Source organism: Aedes aegypti, chromosome 1, assembly GCF_002204515.2.
Source record: "Aedes aegypti strain LVP_AGWG chromosome 1, AaegL5.0 Primary Assembly, whole genome shotgun sequence".
Classification (NCBI taxonomy): Eukaryota; Metazoa; Arthropoda; class Insecta; order Diptera; family Culicidae; genus Aedes; species Aedes aegypti.
The window spans coordinates 122,378,634-122,392,309 of NC_035107.1; the positions used below are offsets into that span (position 1 = coordinate 122,378,634).

At 38.2% G+C, this 13,676-nt stretch overlaps 1 protein-coding gene across 1 annotated transcript; it reads left to right on the forward strand.

Annotated features, from left to right (window-relative positions):
- Window positions 1-7,037: 7,037 nt before the first annotated feature.
- Window positions 7,038-7,808, forward strand: LOC5567053 (general odorant-binding protein 99a). The gene is made up of 2 exons (XM_001651395.2): window positions 7,038-7,254; window positions 7,310-7,808. The coding sequence occupies exons 1-2, from the start codon at window positions 7,216-7,218 to the stop codon at window positions 7,685-7,687; spliced, it is 417 nt and encodes a 138-aa protein (XP_001651445.1). The 5' UTR covers window positions 7,038-7,215; the 3' UTR covers window positions 7,688-7,808.
- The last annotated feature ends 5,868 nt before the right edge of the window (window positions 7,809-13,676 follow it).

Genomic DNA, 13,676 nt, shown 5'->3' on the forward strand with positions numbered 1-13,676 from the left:
TTTTTTATGGGTTACAGTTGTTTTTGTATTTATAAAAATCCCAAGAAGAGGCTGAAAGCGTGTTAAGAAGGTTTTCAAAAATTTCACAAAAGATGCTAAGTAAAGATCAGAAGTGTCTTTGGGTTTCAACGCGTCACCAGAACGATGTCGAATCTATGACAAAAGGTCGAAAGACAAAAGGTCGAAAGGACAGAAGGTCGAAAGACAAATAATCGAAAGGACAAAAGGTCGAAGAACAAAAAAGGAGGGACAAAAGGTCGAAAATCTTTTTTCAAAGAAGGAAAAATTTCCCACCAATCAAATCATTTTCGACCTTTTGTCCTTTCGACCTTTTGTCCTTCGACCTTTAGTCCTTTCGATCTTTTGTCTTTCGACATTTTGTCCATAAACCGCTGGATCTCACGAATCGAATCCGTGCAAAGGAAAGTTGTACGACGCGCATTTGGCAGGACCCAGAAAACCTACCACCGTACCATGAGCATTGCCGTTTACTGGGAATCAATACCTTGGAGGATAGAGGTCATGTGGCCCAAAAAATGATTTTTGCTAAGGTTTTGAGCAGTGAAAGTGATTCACCTTCCCTGTTACCCGACATTAATATTTATGCAAATGAACGGACACGGTGTGGACGTCAATTCATCAGTCTTGGCAGTCGCAATACACGCTATGGTCAACATGATCCTGTGAGGTTCATGACTTCAAAGTTCAACGACGCCTACCACTTATTTGACTTCAACGTCACGATAGCTTTTTTAAGGCACTCCGTGCTCGTGGCCACTACTGTGCCGGAATCAGTTTTATCTGTATCTTCCTTACCGATATATTTTTATCTAATCTATATTTACATCTGCATTCACTCTCTTCTGCTCTTTTTGCTCTCACACCGAGCAGGTAGGAGACTCTGAGGACCATCTGATACTGACGGAGGATGGATGTGTTCCCCTAAGCACGGTCCTCCGTGCGGCGTCTTCTGGTGGCTGGACGGGTTTTTTGGAGGGGCTGGGAATTGAATCCATGACCTTCCGCTTATGAAGCGAAAGCGTAACCTCAAGGCTACAGACCCCCCTATTAGGACTATTTTGTGTCAGATGGATTAAATTAGAACTACAAATATTTGGAAGAATACATTATGCAATCCATCGGAAAGTTCCTGACAGAAAACTTGAATTCATTTCTTCAGCAATATCTAGACAAATCCAGCGAAAAAATATAAAAGAACCCGTATTTCTTTGGTGTTACAAAAATATCTTGGGAAGTACCGAGAGGAATCTCTGTAATAAATCTTTAGAGAAATAATAAGATTAACTCTTAGAGAAATTTATAAAAACAAAAAGAAACCTTTCAAGAAGAAGACATGAATATTTGTAGCAGAAATTTCTTTAAAGAAATCCTCACCAAAGGACGAATCCCTGGTAGATTTGGACAAAACCGATCTTAGTCGAAACCTTTGCAAAAATATCTTGGGAAATACTTGCTGGAATCCCTGAAAACAAACCTGGAGAAAGAGACTTGAATACCTACCTTGATGGCTACAGCGTAACGTCATGCCTTTGCCGAGCGCATTGTAGAGCTCCATCTTCGTCAGTCATAGGCGATATTTTTCCAGTTGCCCCTAGCGTTTAGAGTCGCCAGGTCCTCTTTCACTGCGTACAGCCAGTGTACCGTTTTAATTCATATTACGGACAGCTTCAAATTCCGGACACTCTCCTTTGTATGGGAAACATTTCACACGAAATGTTTCAATTTTCGCCGTCCAAAAGTTCTCATTTTCGAGGCTCGTTTAATTAGATTTTTTCCATAAATATCATTGCAAATTTATAATGCCCAACTACCTTAGACGTCTCTTAAGTGGTTGAACGATTTCAATTGATGATTTGACTGTTCCATTAATGATTATCATGAGCTGTCCGTAATTCGAATCAAAGCGTCCGGAATATGAGGCAAAAGTGAGGGAGCGTCCGGAATAAGAATCATGAAAAGGTCACACGTTTTGATTTATTTAAAATTATTCAAGTTGCGAACGCGTATTCTTTATCCACCATCCGAAAGTTAAGGGCTTCCGACGCTCGATAACGTCAAAAAATCATACAGAATGATTTATTTTGTATGGTCCAAGCTGGGTTATACTTCACTGAGGCCTTAAGTGTCCGTAATATGAATCAAAACGGTATTCGTGATCTTCTACGAAGTCGCTGACTTCTATCTGGTTCCCTGCTGAATATCATTTTCGCACTTCTTTCTTCCGACATTCGCATTTAGTGACCAGCCATATTTTACACGTATAAAATTATTCGCATCTTTATACACTTGCGCTACGCCATTTTCTTGTTTCCCACCAAGTATTGTCCGCAGCACTTTACGCTCGAAACCATCGAAGGCTTTCCGGTCTGCCTCTTTCAACGTCCATGTTTTGTGTCTATAGAGAGCTACCAAAAGAATCATGGTTTTATACAGAGCGAATTATATTTCCGTTTGAAAATTTCTGGGTAGTCCATAAAAGGCCCTAGTAGCAGCCGTAAAATGTCTTTTCTCTTCGCAAGAAACGTCTTTGTCACATGTCACAAATGTTTCCTATACCTATCCAATACCTATCAAATACTACCTCAGCTACTACATCAGAAGCCTATCTCTGTACTTACCTGCAACCATGTACTTCTTTCAGTAGAGTTTGTGGTCAGGCCTATCCTCGCTGTCTCCATCTTCAGAGGCATGAATGCCTCCTCCACAGACCTGCGATCGAATTCAATTAGATCGATATCGTTCGCAAAGCCAAAGAGCATGTGCGATTGTATGAAGATAATGCCGTTTTTACGTCAGATCTCCTTATAGCGCTCTCAAGTGCAGAGTAGAACATTCGGAAGTGCGTCTTCTTGCTTCAAACCGTCCAACCGCTTGAGACGAGGTTGACACCTTGTGTGCAATCCGAACACTTGATTTCGAACCATACAGCGTAGCACGTATCAGTCTTATTAGTTTCACCGGAAAACCATGTGGAGAAATTTTCTGCCACAGCTATTTTCTTTTCACTGAATCGTACGCCACATTGAAATCAATAAACCGATAGAGAGCCTGCAAGTTATACTCCCGGAACTTATCTAGAATCATTTGCAAGGTAAAACTCTGGTTCGTTATCGAGCGACCCTTACGATAACCAGCTTGGTATTCGCCGACGGGACTCCTCGAGCGGCCTTAGTCAGTTAAACAGAATGCACGACAGTATATTGTACGCCGAAATCAGCAGGGTAATTCCTCTGTAATTGGCGCACGCCAGACTGTGCACTTTATTGTAGATAGGGCTTATGAGGCCATCCAACCAGCCAGTGACCATTTCTTCGTCCACCCATACCTACACGGTGGATCGACTGGAAAAGCTGCTCACTTTCGTGCTTGAGAAGCTCGAACGGAATCTCGTCCTTCTCAGCAGACTTACAGTTATTCAGCTAGTTGATAGCCTTTTAATCTCTCCTATGATCGGTCAGCTCGATTTTCATCATCAATGTTTCTCGCTGCATTTCCATTTTCACTGTTAAACCACTGCTCCTTCCACCTGGTAGCTGTAGGAAGAATAGTTGAATTAAATAATTCAATTCTGATAAATTTATGAAGAAATTTATTAGAGTGTTATACGCGGACAACGGATAGGAGAAAGAGCAAGAGGGAAGAAATATAGTCGTGAAGAAAAGAGGAGAACAAAAGATACGCCAGCAGGCAGGAATAATGACGATTAGCTTCAGTTTTTAAAAGGATGTTGTGTCGTGCATGTCGTGGAATAAAATCAAAAGTTTGTGCAAAAACAAAAACGAAAATAAAATTGTGTGAATTGAATTTAATTCGTTTAATTTTTTTAGTGAATCCTACGGTAGTCAACGCCGTTTTATCGATCAACAAATTTCCTCCACGATCATTGCACATGGCAGACACTGGTACGGTATTGTGCCGCGCGCCATTGACCATTGCATGAAATCTCCGCATATCGTTCTGGTTCATGCCAGTGTTGCAATGGATCTTCTTCGCGAACGATCATCGACGCATCTTCGCGATCCAACATTGGCGAAGAGCATCGCAAAATGCGAACGGAAGCAATGTTCATTTTCGTGATTCATTGCAAGCTTGCTTCTTTTCGCAAAGCCAAGCAAACACTCTGCTGGTCACTTCGTGTTCTGAATACACGCAATCCGACAGAAGCGCGCTTGAAGTACACAACACAAGCGTGGCTGGGTGCTGCTGGATATGACTTGGAGCGCTACCTCTCTCTAGCTAATTGTGCAACATTTGTCTGGTAATTCTTATTTACAATTACAACATAATATCAATAGCATATATACGAATCGCAAATAGTACAGATTTCGCACTATATACACAAAAATTGTAATCTTGTCCTTAAGTTTAATTTAAGTTAAATGTTGTTGAAAAAACATGAGAGGCTGAGAGATTTCGATCACAAGTTTTCTACCATTTAAATAAACCACAGTAGGTACATGCAAGGAAATTGTATTTTTTAAATAAATCAATTACATTGCGGAACACGTTTTTGTCTCAAGCACCAACATACAGCTATTCACTCATTTAAGGATTGCTGAATTCATTGCCGTTTTCAAAAATATCATAGCACGTCTAGTTCTTGAGATATTGGCTGTTGAAAATCCAAAAATGGCTATTTCAGCCAACTTGCATGCAAGTTTACCAGCTTGTAAGGCAATTTATTAGCCTAATTTTCCACAGAATTCAAACTTTATGTATATAACAATACTTATCGGCTAAGTTTATAATACTTTCGATGCGGAAAAGTTATTTTTGGATGGTTTGAAAAAGTATTGTATTTCCCCATATAAGAGAAACGAAGAATTTTGTGTGGAGACAGCAAACATGTTGAAAAAATCGGTTTAATCTAAAATTAATCGCGCAATTTCAACCAAATTCAATCCAAAATGAAAGTTTATGTGCAAGACAGCATGCTTAGTGGATTAGATCACAAAAAAGTTTGATAAATTATAGTTTAAATTTTGTGTAAACATCAATAAAATCAGTGTTTCATACAACTTTGGCGACCTGCAGCCAAAAATTTTGACGTGCTGGATCATTTCTAAAAATGACATCAGATTCAGCAACCCCAAACCTACTCGAGACACATAATTTGATCCTTGAGACACGCAAAAGTGTCATTTTTGTTACGCTGTGTTACCGACGCGTATAATAAACACGCTTTTAAAGGCACATCAGCTTGTTGCGAGCCCACATGAAGATGATCGAAACGAATAATTTCCTGCTCTTCGCGAAAAGCAGGCTGCGTGGATCGCACCGCTCACATTACCGAGCGAATAAAAATCGTCCGATGACAGCGTCGGGAGAAGCAGCGATCCGAATCTCGACCGAATGGAGCACCCGAACGGTTATTCGTGTTCATTCGCAGATTCTGTATAGATGTCTAAGAAAATTCATCGTGCTTCGTGTTTCCGATCGCTGTTCAGCAACCTTGGTTCATGCTATCTTGAGCTTAACTCACTAGAAAATGTAAACTGGAAATTTTAGAAAACAATTTCTGAAAAAGTAAAAAAAACTTTGCAATAGGATTTTTTATAAGGGATATTTTTTTAAGGGAAATATTGAACAACCCCCTAAAGGTCTTTTTGACGGAGCAATCCTCCGTGAAATTTCAGATTTTAGATTTTCAAGACGTATTCTGCTTGAATCTTTAAGACGTATTATGGATAAAACTTTGAAAGAATTCTTCTGACATTCTTGCATACATTTCCACATAAACAGCGATAGAGAAATTTTCAGAGGAATACAGGTAGAATTTTTAGAATACCGGTAGGAATTTTTGGAAAAAGACCTGCTTAAACCGTATAGATGATAAAGGGTCTCATTATGTCATTTCTGGAAGAATCATGAAAATTGCATTGAAGGAAAAATAATTCTTTGATAAAAACAAACAAGAATCTTTGAAAAAAAAAAACCAACAAGAAACTTCTGATTTTTTTGTGAATGAACCGATGTGGAACTATATCAAAGAGAAGTTCATGCAGTTATGCCGAAAAAATATCTGTAGGAGTCCTAGAAATAGTTCAAAAAGTCCAATCTTTACACAAAATTCTGAAGAAGCTACATGAAATATGTATTGTAGTAATGTCCTATCAGGTATATGTAAACGATTTCATGGAAGAAATCCTCGAAACATTCCTTAAATAATGCATGAGGATTGTCAACTTTTTACGTAGAAATTTATGGACGATTTTTTAATCCTTCCCTTCTTATATTGAGATTTTTGTTTCGAAATTTGAGATGCATTGTGTGAAGCGTAAAAAATCTCAAACTCGCTTGCTTCTAATTGAAAGAGGCTATGCTAATTAAAAAAAAACATTGTGGAAATTCACAAAGCATTGATGATTCCTTCTATAATCTAGAAGATCTTCAATATCAGCACACGAAGGGATACCTGGAGACATTTTTGCATGATTTCATTAGGATGTTTTTTGACAAATTCTTACAGGAAAACTAAGTAGCAGTGTAAACGGAGATTATGAAGAAATTTTCTTTAGATTTTGGAAACGCAGAAGACAAATCTTCCTGAGATTTCGGAATATGCAGGGATGCTTGGTCAAGTCTCTGCAACAATATCGCTACGCATTTCAGGAAGTTTGAGTTTGAGTGTTATTTTTCAATTTTATTGCCTATTTTTATCCCTTATCGATCAACCGAAGAACAATGGTACTGAAAGTCAAACATCAGTTTGTATGGGCCTTATTATTTATTTGAGTTATTTAAACGAAAACAATGAATCTCTCCTTAAGATCGAACTCAATTTTATTTAACAATTTCAATTCAAAAATTGAACAACAATGAAATTCCAAGATCGTTGCCCAACAATAAACAATCTAATCAAAACTGAACATCCCAACTAGCGCTCCCTCGTTCTGATATTGCCTTCGCGATAATCAACGCTTCTGGAAGCACTTTCTCTCTCTACTTGAACAACTTAGTAAATTGAAGCATCAAACAACACAAAAGGTAGACACATGACGATGCACCGCCATATGATCGTATGTTTGGGCACAGAATTATCAACACCGTAGACGGACTTCGTCCAGTGCCCGGTTCGGATCGATATAAAAGCAACTGATTCTACCACATCCCGGTATCAGTTCCATTTTCTCCTTCGCACATCGTAGATCGTGGCACATACCTTCCGGGAATCGTCCTAGCTGAGACATCAAGATGAAAGTGTTTATTGCCGTATTTGCTCTGATTGCAGTGGTAAGTATTTCCTGAATGTCCTCTACAAACAGTGGATTACAATTTCGGATTTTAGGCTGCTGCCGAGTTCACCGTGTCCACCACGGAGGATTTGCAACGCTACCGTACGGAGTGCGTCTCTTCGCTGAACATTCCCGCCGATTACGTGGAGAAGTTCAAGAAGTGGGAGTTCCCCGAAGATGACACCACCATGTGCTACATCAAGTGCGTGTTCAACAAGATGCAGCTGTTCGACGACACCGAGGGCCCACTGGTTGACAACCTAGTTCACCAGTTGGCTCATGGCCGTGACGCAGAGGAAGTTCGCACCGAAGTGCTGAAGTGCGTTGACAAGAACACCGATAACAACGCTTGCCACTGGGCCTTCCGTGGATTCAAGTGCTTCCAGAAGAACAACCTGTCGCTGATCAAGGCTAGCATCAAGAAGGACTGAAAAGACTGAGTAGTTGTTGATATTGTGTAACTAGGAGTGTTAAATTGAACAACAGGAGAGATATTCGCGGAAGAGGAATTTTTGGAATAAATTGATTTTGTTGGTGGCTTATTGAAAGTTATATTTATTCATTCATCTTTATTTATTTAAACTGTTTCATAAATTGCGGCATTCCAATTTCATCAGACAGGGGTATTCTGCTGTAACATGGTTGATTGGTTCATGTCCTATCGTCTTGTTCTCTTTGGCATTTGATCTCATCTGGGACAAAGCCTGTTTCTCAGTTCAGTGTTCGTATTGGATTTTCCATACGATTTTAATTGAGAGCTATCATTGTGAATTCACATTTTTTTGCATGTGTATATCGTGTCTCAAAACAAAAATACTTTATGCACTGGAAAGTTGAGAAAATGTTCGTTACAACCGGCGGTATTCTAACCACAAACAAAAACCAGTTCAATGATTCATAAACGAATAATCCAAATACTTCTCGAAGAGGCACGTGCTCGAGAATCAGTAAAATGACTCTTAAAATTTTTCTGCATAAATATTTTTTTTTTAAGAAGTAATAGAGTGGTGGATCAAGGAAAGAATGAGAATCAAAATTCTCAGCAGAACAATGAAAATTTCAAACTTTTGTCTCCCCTATGCTGAATCGATGTCAATAATGGTAAATATCATTCTTACACAGTTTTAATGGATTTAGCAGAATTTTGAGTGGGCAGATGTCTTTTGAAGTTAACCTTTTGTGTCTAGTCCTTTAACGTTTCGACAATTTATCATATCAAAAAAGTTCACATAGTCTATGATAACATGTTGTTTCAAATGCAAAAACGATGAAATTGTATAGTTCTATCGCACAACATCGAAAACACGACACAAACTCAGACTAAGATAGCTTAATTTTCACATATTTCTATCGTTACCAAAAATTGCTGGAAATGTTCATTTTACCTGCACTATGCTCTTACCAGCTCTTGGTGGTTTAATTAACATCATAGGGGAAGTGGTGGAAAAATGAACATCGTGTCTCTTAATGAGGAAAAACAAATTTCAATGAATTTTATATCGGGCACGGACGACTCAGAGCATAAATCGAAGTGGTTGGGGTGATGGAAATTTCTATTGTATTTCTGAAAACAAAAAAAAAATCTATAAATGATCGTAACCCGTACAAACAAAATGTTCTAAAGGTGCCTGATTTGATATCATATTATTACAATATTCACCTCATTCAAGAACTTAGAGATCTTTTAGCTTAAAATTGTTTCAGCTCTAATTTTTGAATGTGGTTTTCTGAAACCTTGGTTTTCATTGATGTTTTCACTTCAATTGACCTTCGTTGCAACACATCTTTTCATTTATTTAATTCACATCTAAACAGATAACACTGAATCAACAATTTCACGCCACAATACTCGCCAAATCAACGCGCACTTGATCCGACCACCTAGCTCGTTGCGCTCCACGCCCTCTTGTGCCAACTGGATCCGAAGCGAAGCACCCGACGTTCGAAGACTCCAAGTGCTTGCAATTTCTCCTCAAGCATCTTCGACGTTTCAAGCCCGTAGAGGACTACCGGCCTTATGAGCGTTTTGTAAATACATGGCACATTTGATGCGGGTATGAATCTTTTTTGACCGCAGCTTCTTGTGGAGGCCATAGTAGGCCCGACTTCCACTGACGATGCGCCTTCGTATTTCACGGCTAACGTTATTGCCAGCTGTCATCAAGAATCCAAGGTTCATCTACCTCGTCGACCACCTCGAACGTATCCTCGTCTATCGTTACACTGCACAGTGGTCCAGGAATCAGTTTTACGCAGAAAGATGCATTTTGAGCTTTAGAATGAAACATTAGACGAAAACGGTCTTCTACAAAGTTGTTTGTATTAGTTAAGCCCTTTGTTTGGTGTTTTTTGATAATAAGGGTGGTCCACGTTCTCATACAAATATTGTAACTTACTTTCTTATTTGTAGAAATTATATCAAACTTGCTTCAGCAAAGATGTAGACCATTCAATTTCAAGCAACTTTGCCAAAAAAAGTTTTTTGTGTCTCTTAAATTGGCTTTTTTCCCACGGTGACATAGGGTGGTCCAAACAAAACTGGTTTTCTGGCTCTAGAGTTTTCAATTCAAATGTCTCAACAAAGTAGTCTATGAAACACTTTTAGAGCTTTGAAAAATGCGTAATTTGATGTCTGAAAAAACTCGATATCTCCTTCCGTTTGCGAGTTATTGTCGTTTTACTCATAAAAACATGCGTACTGTGATTGTGAATATCTCTGATTGGGGCAAACATAAAAAATATCTTTTTAAGGCTTTCAAAAGATAAAATGAAATTGTATCGTCAAGCTACCATTCACCGTGCATTTAAGAAAAATTTGCACTTCAAAAAATTATTTAACTTTTTCCAAATAATTTGAAGCGTATTAGAATACCACTACGTAGCGTACAATTATATAATAATTCAGGGAAAAATTCTAAAACTAGTGATGCATAACTAAAAATAACTCAAAAATTATGTTTGAAAGTCTCATGTTAAGGTCGCCTCATACCGTTCTATGTCACCATTTACCGTGCACACTAGTGCACCATTCACCGTGCGTATAGATTTCGTCATGATTTAATTTTGTTTCTTGAAGAAACGTTGTTGATGGAGCAACTATGTTGCTAATAGTGAGCGCACTCATTTTTAAGACTGTTCAAATCTTCATTTACAATAAAATCCATAAAAAGTTTAAAAATTGGCTAAATAATTATTTTTTCATTAAAATCGTTATAGGAGGTTTGACTGTAATGTCCAAATCATTCCATATTCACTCAAAAACTAAATATGAAGAAGTTTAATGACGATATAACAATAAATCTAATATTACCGAATAATTTCATGCCTTTTACACTAATGCACGGTAATAGGAACCATACATACTGAGAGGGATCCATTCACCGTGCATTTGGGTTTCGACTGAAACACAATATAAAATTCTAATTTGCATAAAATCTCATTGCTCATACGATGAAATACATCTTACTTATAGTATCCACAATGAAAACTTGTTGAAATTTTGCAAAAAATCATACTCTATCGTTAAAATGAAAAATGTGATTTTTTGGTGTTTCTACTAAGAGTGTTGAAAAATCTTATTATCAAACAGAATTTACATGATTTTTACTACATAAACTAGGTTTTTCAAAATGCTTTGTGACAAAAACTACTTCATTTCATCACTTTTATCTTATTTTGCTGACAAAAAATAATTTGTGAAAATTGTATGAATATTCTGTAGGAATTTGTATATGTGCACGGTGAATGGAGGCCGCACGGTGACTGGTGACTTAACGGTACATTATATTTTTTGTAAGCACACACTGTACCTTACAACTCGTGCTCTATCTCTGGATCTTGTAGGAGTTCAATTGCGCATGTCTGCTAGTTGATATTGATGTGTACATATTTGCGGTTCTTGTCTCCGATAAATTCTGGCAGTTTTTAAGCCAACGGTGAATTTAATGAATATCAAAGAGTTGGAAGCGTGTTTCACAAAAAAGCAACGGTTTGTACATCCGCACCTTTGATCTGTTCTATATTACTCAAACGTAAACCAATTCAATGCAACCGATCCATATTGCAGCGGGTCACCCACGTCAAATTGTGTGAACAATACCACATAATCACTCGATGTACCCAACCACCAATGCGTTGGTGGTTATTGGATAGCATATTCGTTTCAGTGACACCTCCCACCAGCATCTCGTCACCCTTCCGCAATTATGCGATGCTCCATGTTTTACATACTAATTATATTCGCTGAAATGGTACCGATTGGAAACGATAAAGTGGAGGCCTAGTGAAAGCTCTGAGCGAGAACAGGATTACTGCCGAAGTAGGCAGCATCAGCCGCACCAGGCGACAAGGACTTATTAAACATTCATGTCTCGTTTACGACTTGTGGCGATGATGTGGTGGGTTAACGTTAGATCGAAAAGGGATGTAGGATATTGTGGAGGTTCATGCCAGCCGATGTGGATAAACGCAAATGTGCCTGTATATACGCTGTAGGTCGTGGGGCAGATTTTGGTGGTGGAAATTAGGGCAACTGTGTTTGATTCAAGTTCAAGATAGGATTAAAGCTCATTTGAACTATTACTAAAATCTCTAGCACGAGCCAGTAACGACAATGATCAAACATAATAACGATCACTAGAACGATTATCATACAAACCCACTTACAACTACCTCCTTCGCAATAGAAAAGGAATATATTTTTGGGTGAAAATACTTAATCAGAAAGTTAATGTATCCCTTCAAACCGTTTACGATATCCGGAAGATGGATGAGTGTCACGCTTGTTTACTCGATGCTCTACCAGTGGGTGGTTTACATAAAGGATTAAATTTATATTCCGCTCTGTTACTGAGAAAAACAGCTTTTAAAAGATACAAGGCCAACGCTTTTTCATTGTCGTCCATCTCAGAAGGGAAGAAAACTTCTACCACTTAATTGCTTCAAGCGTTTAATGAAAATGTCTGAATCTTCCAAAGGGCGCGGAAAACGCGTGGAAAATTATCAACTTTTGTCCTACATAATGGAACACTTCCGCTGAGTGGCGTGTGATGCCAACAACATCAGTTCGGTAAGATTTTCCGTGCCCACTTGGCACGATCCATTCCATCCTCATCATGAGCAACCGACCGCCGCCGTCGAAGGTTAATGATTATGCCCCAGAAAGTTAACCCAAACACAAATTCTACGTGCAAACATTGTGGACGCATCGCCAGAACGGCCCACCGTTAAACACGCACCACACATCATAATTACATCGTAAAATTGTACTACACAGAGGGGCTTTAATATCTAGGAAGCTAGGCGAGTGGGCCGTAGAAAAGCGATAAATACAGCCACTTGGGAATGAGTATATTAAAAAAATAATGCAATTGAAGAAACGGCTGAATACATAACATTTTTTTGTAACATGTGATGCGACTTTTGAATTTCCTGAATTAGTGTTACAATTCATAACACATTGCATTTTTTTAAGGTTTTCAAAAGGTTTTTTTATGCTGTTAAATTTCTCTTACTCTATATCTAGTATCTAGATATCGGGTTAGAGAACCAAAGTTGATTCTCATAGCTATCTCGATGATCCTTTATATTGCAACTGCACAGGTTTAGTGTTCTATAACTCGATACCGCTCCTGACTTTCTCCATAAAATCGATGAATATCGAATCCTAGAGTGTTGACTGTACATAAGACTGATGCAGTTTTGCTCCCCTATGCTTGAACGGTGTTAATTATGTTTCAAATCATTCTCCCAAAATTTGAATCAATTTGAAAAAAAAGGTTGTGCACACGCCATTTGAAATTTTTATGGATATTACTATGGAAAAGGAAAATCTTTCGTGCTCAGTCGCCTAACAGCTCGTCAGAATAATCTAAGGAGAAGTGAACAAACTCTTCTCATGTGAAATCTTCCCAGCTACAACTTTGCCGAAGAACACATTTTAAATAGTTATTATTGATGGTTTAGGGACAAAATGTCGAAAGACAAAATGTCGAATGCCAAAACGTCGAATCTCAAAACGTCGAAAGGGACAAAACGTCGAAAGGGACAAAACGTCGAATGGACAAAACGTCGAAAGCAGTGATTTTTCATGCGAAGGTTTTTGTTATTAAAGATAACTAGCGTTGCTAAGAAAAAAATGGTTGTGATGCGAACGGCGTGGAAAACAGCGAAATCAGCTATTTTCATCGAAGTAAGCATGGAAGAAATTTTCAGAAAAATGTCAATCGATTTCTGACGAGAGAAGAAGCAATTCAACATTTCAGGAAGTATATTGAAATTGAAGTCTGAAATATGTTAACCACAACAGATGTTATGAAGAAGACTAAATAGCCTCTGGACTCACTAAACCACAGATGTATGGAAAATCAATAGAAGTGCACAATTTTACTTTTCCCTATTATTCGTGAGTGAACACATTTA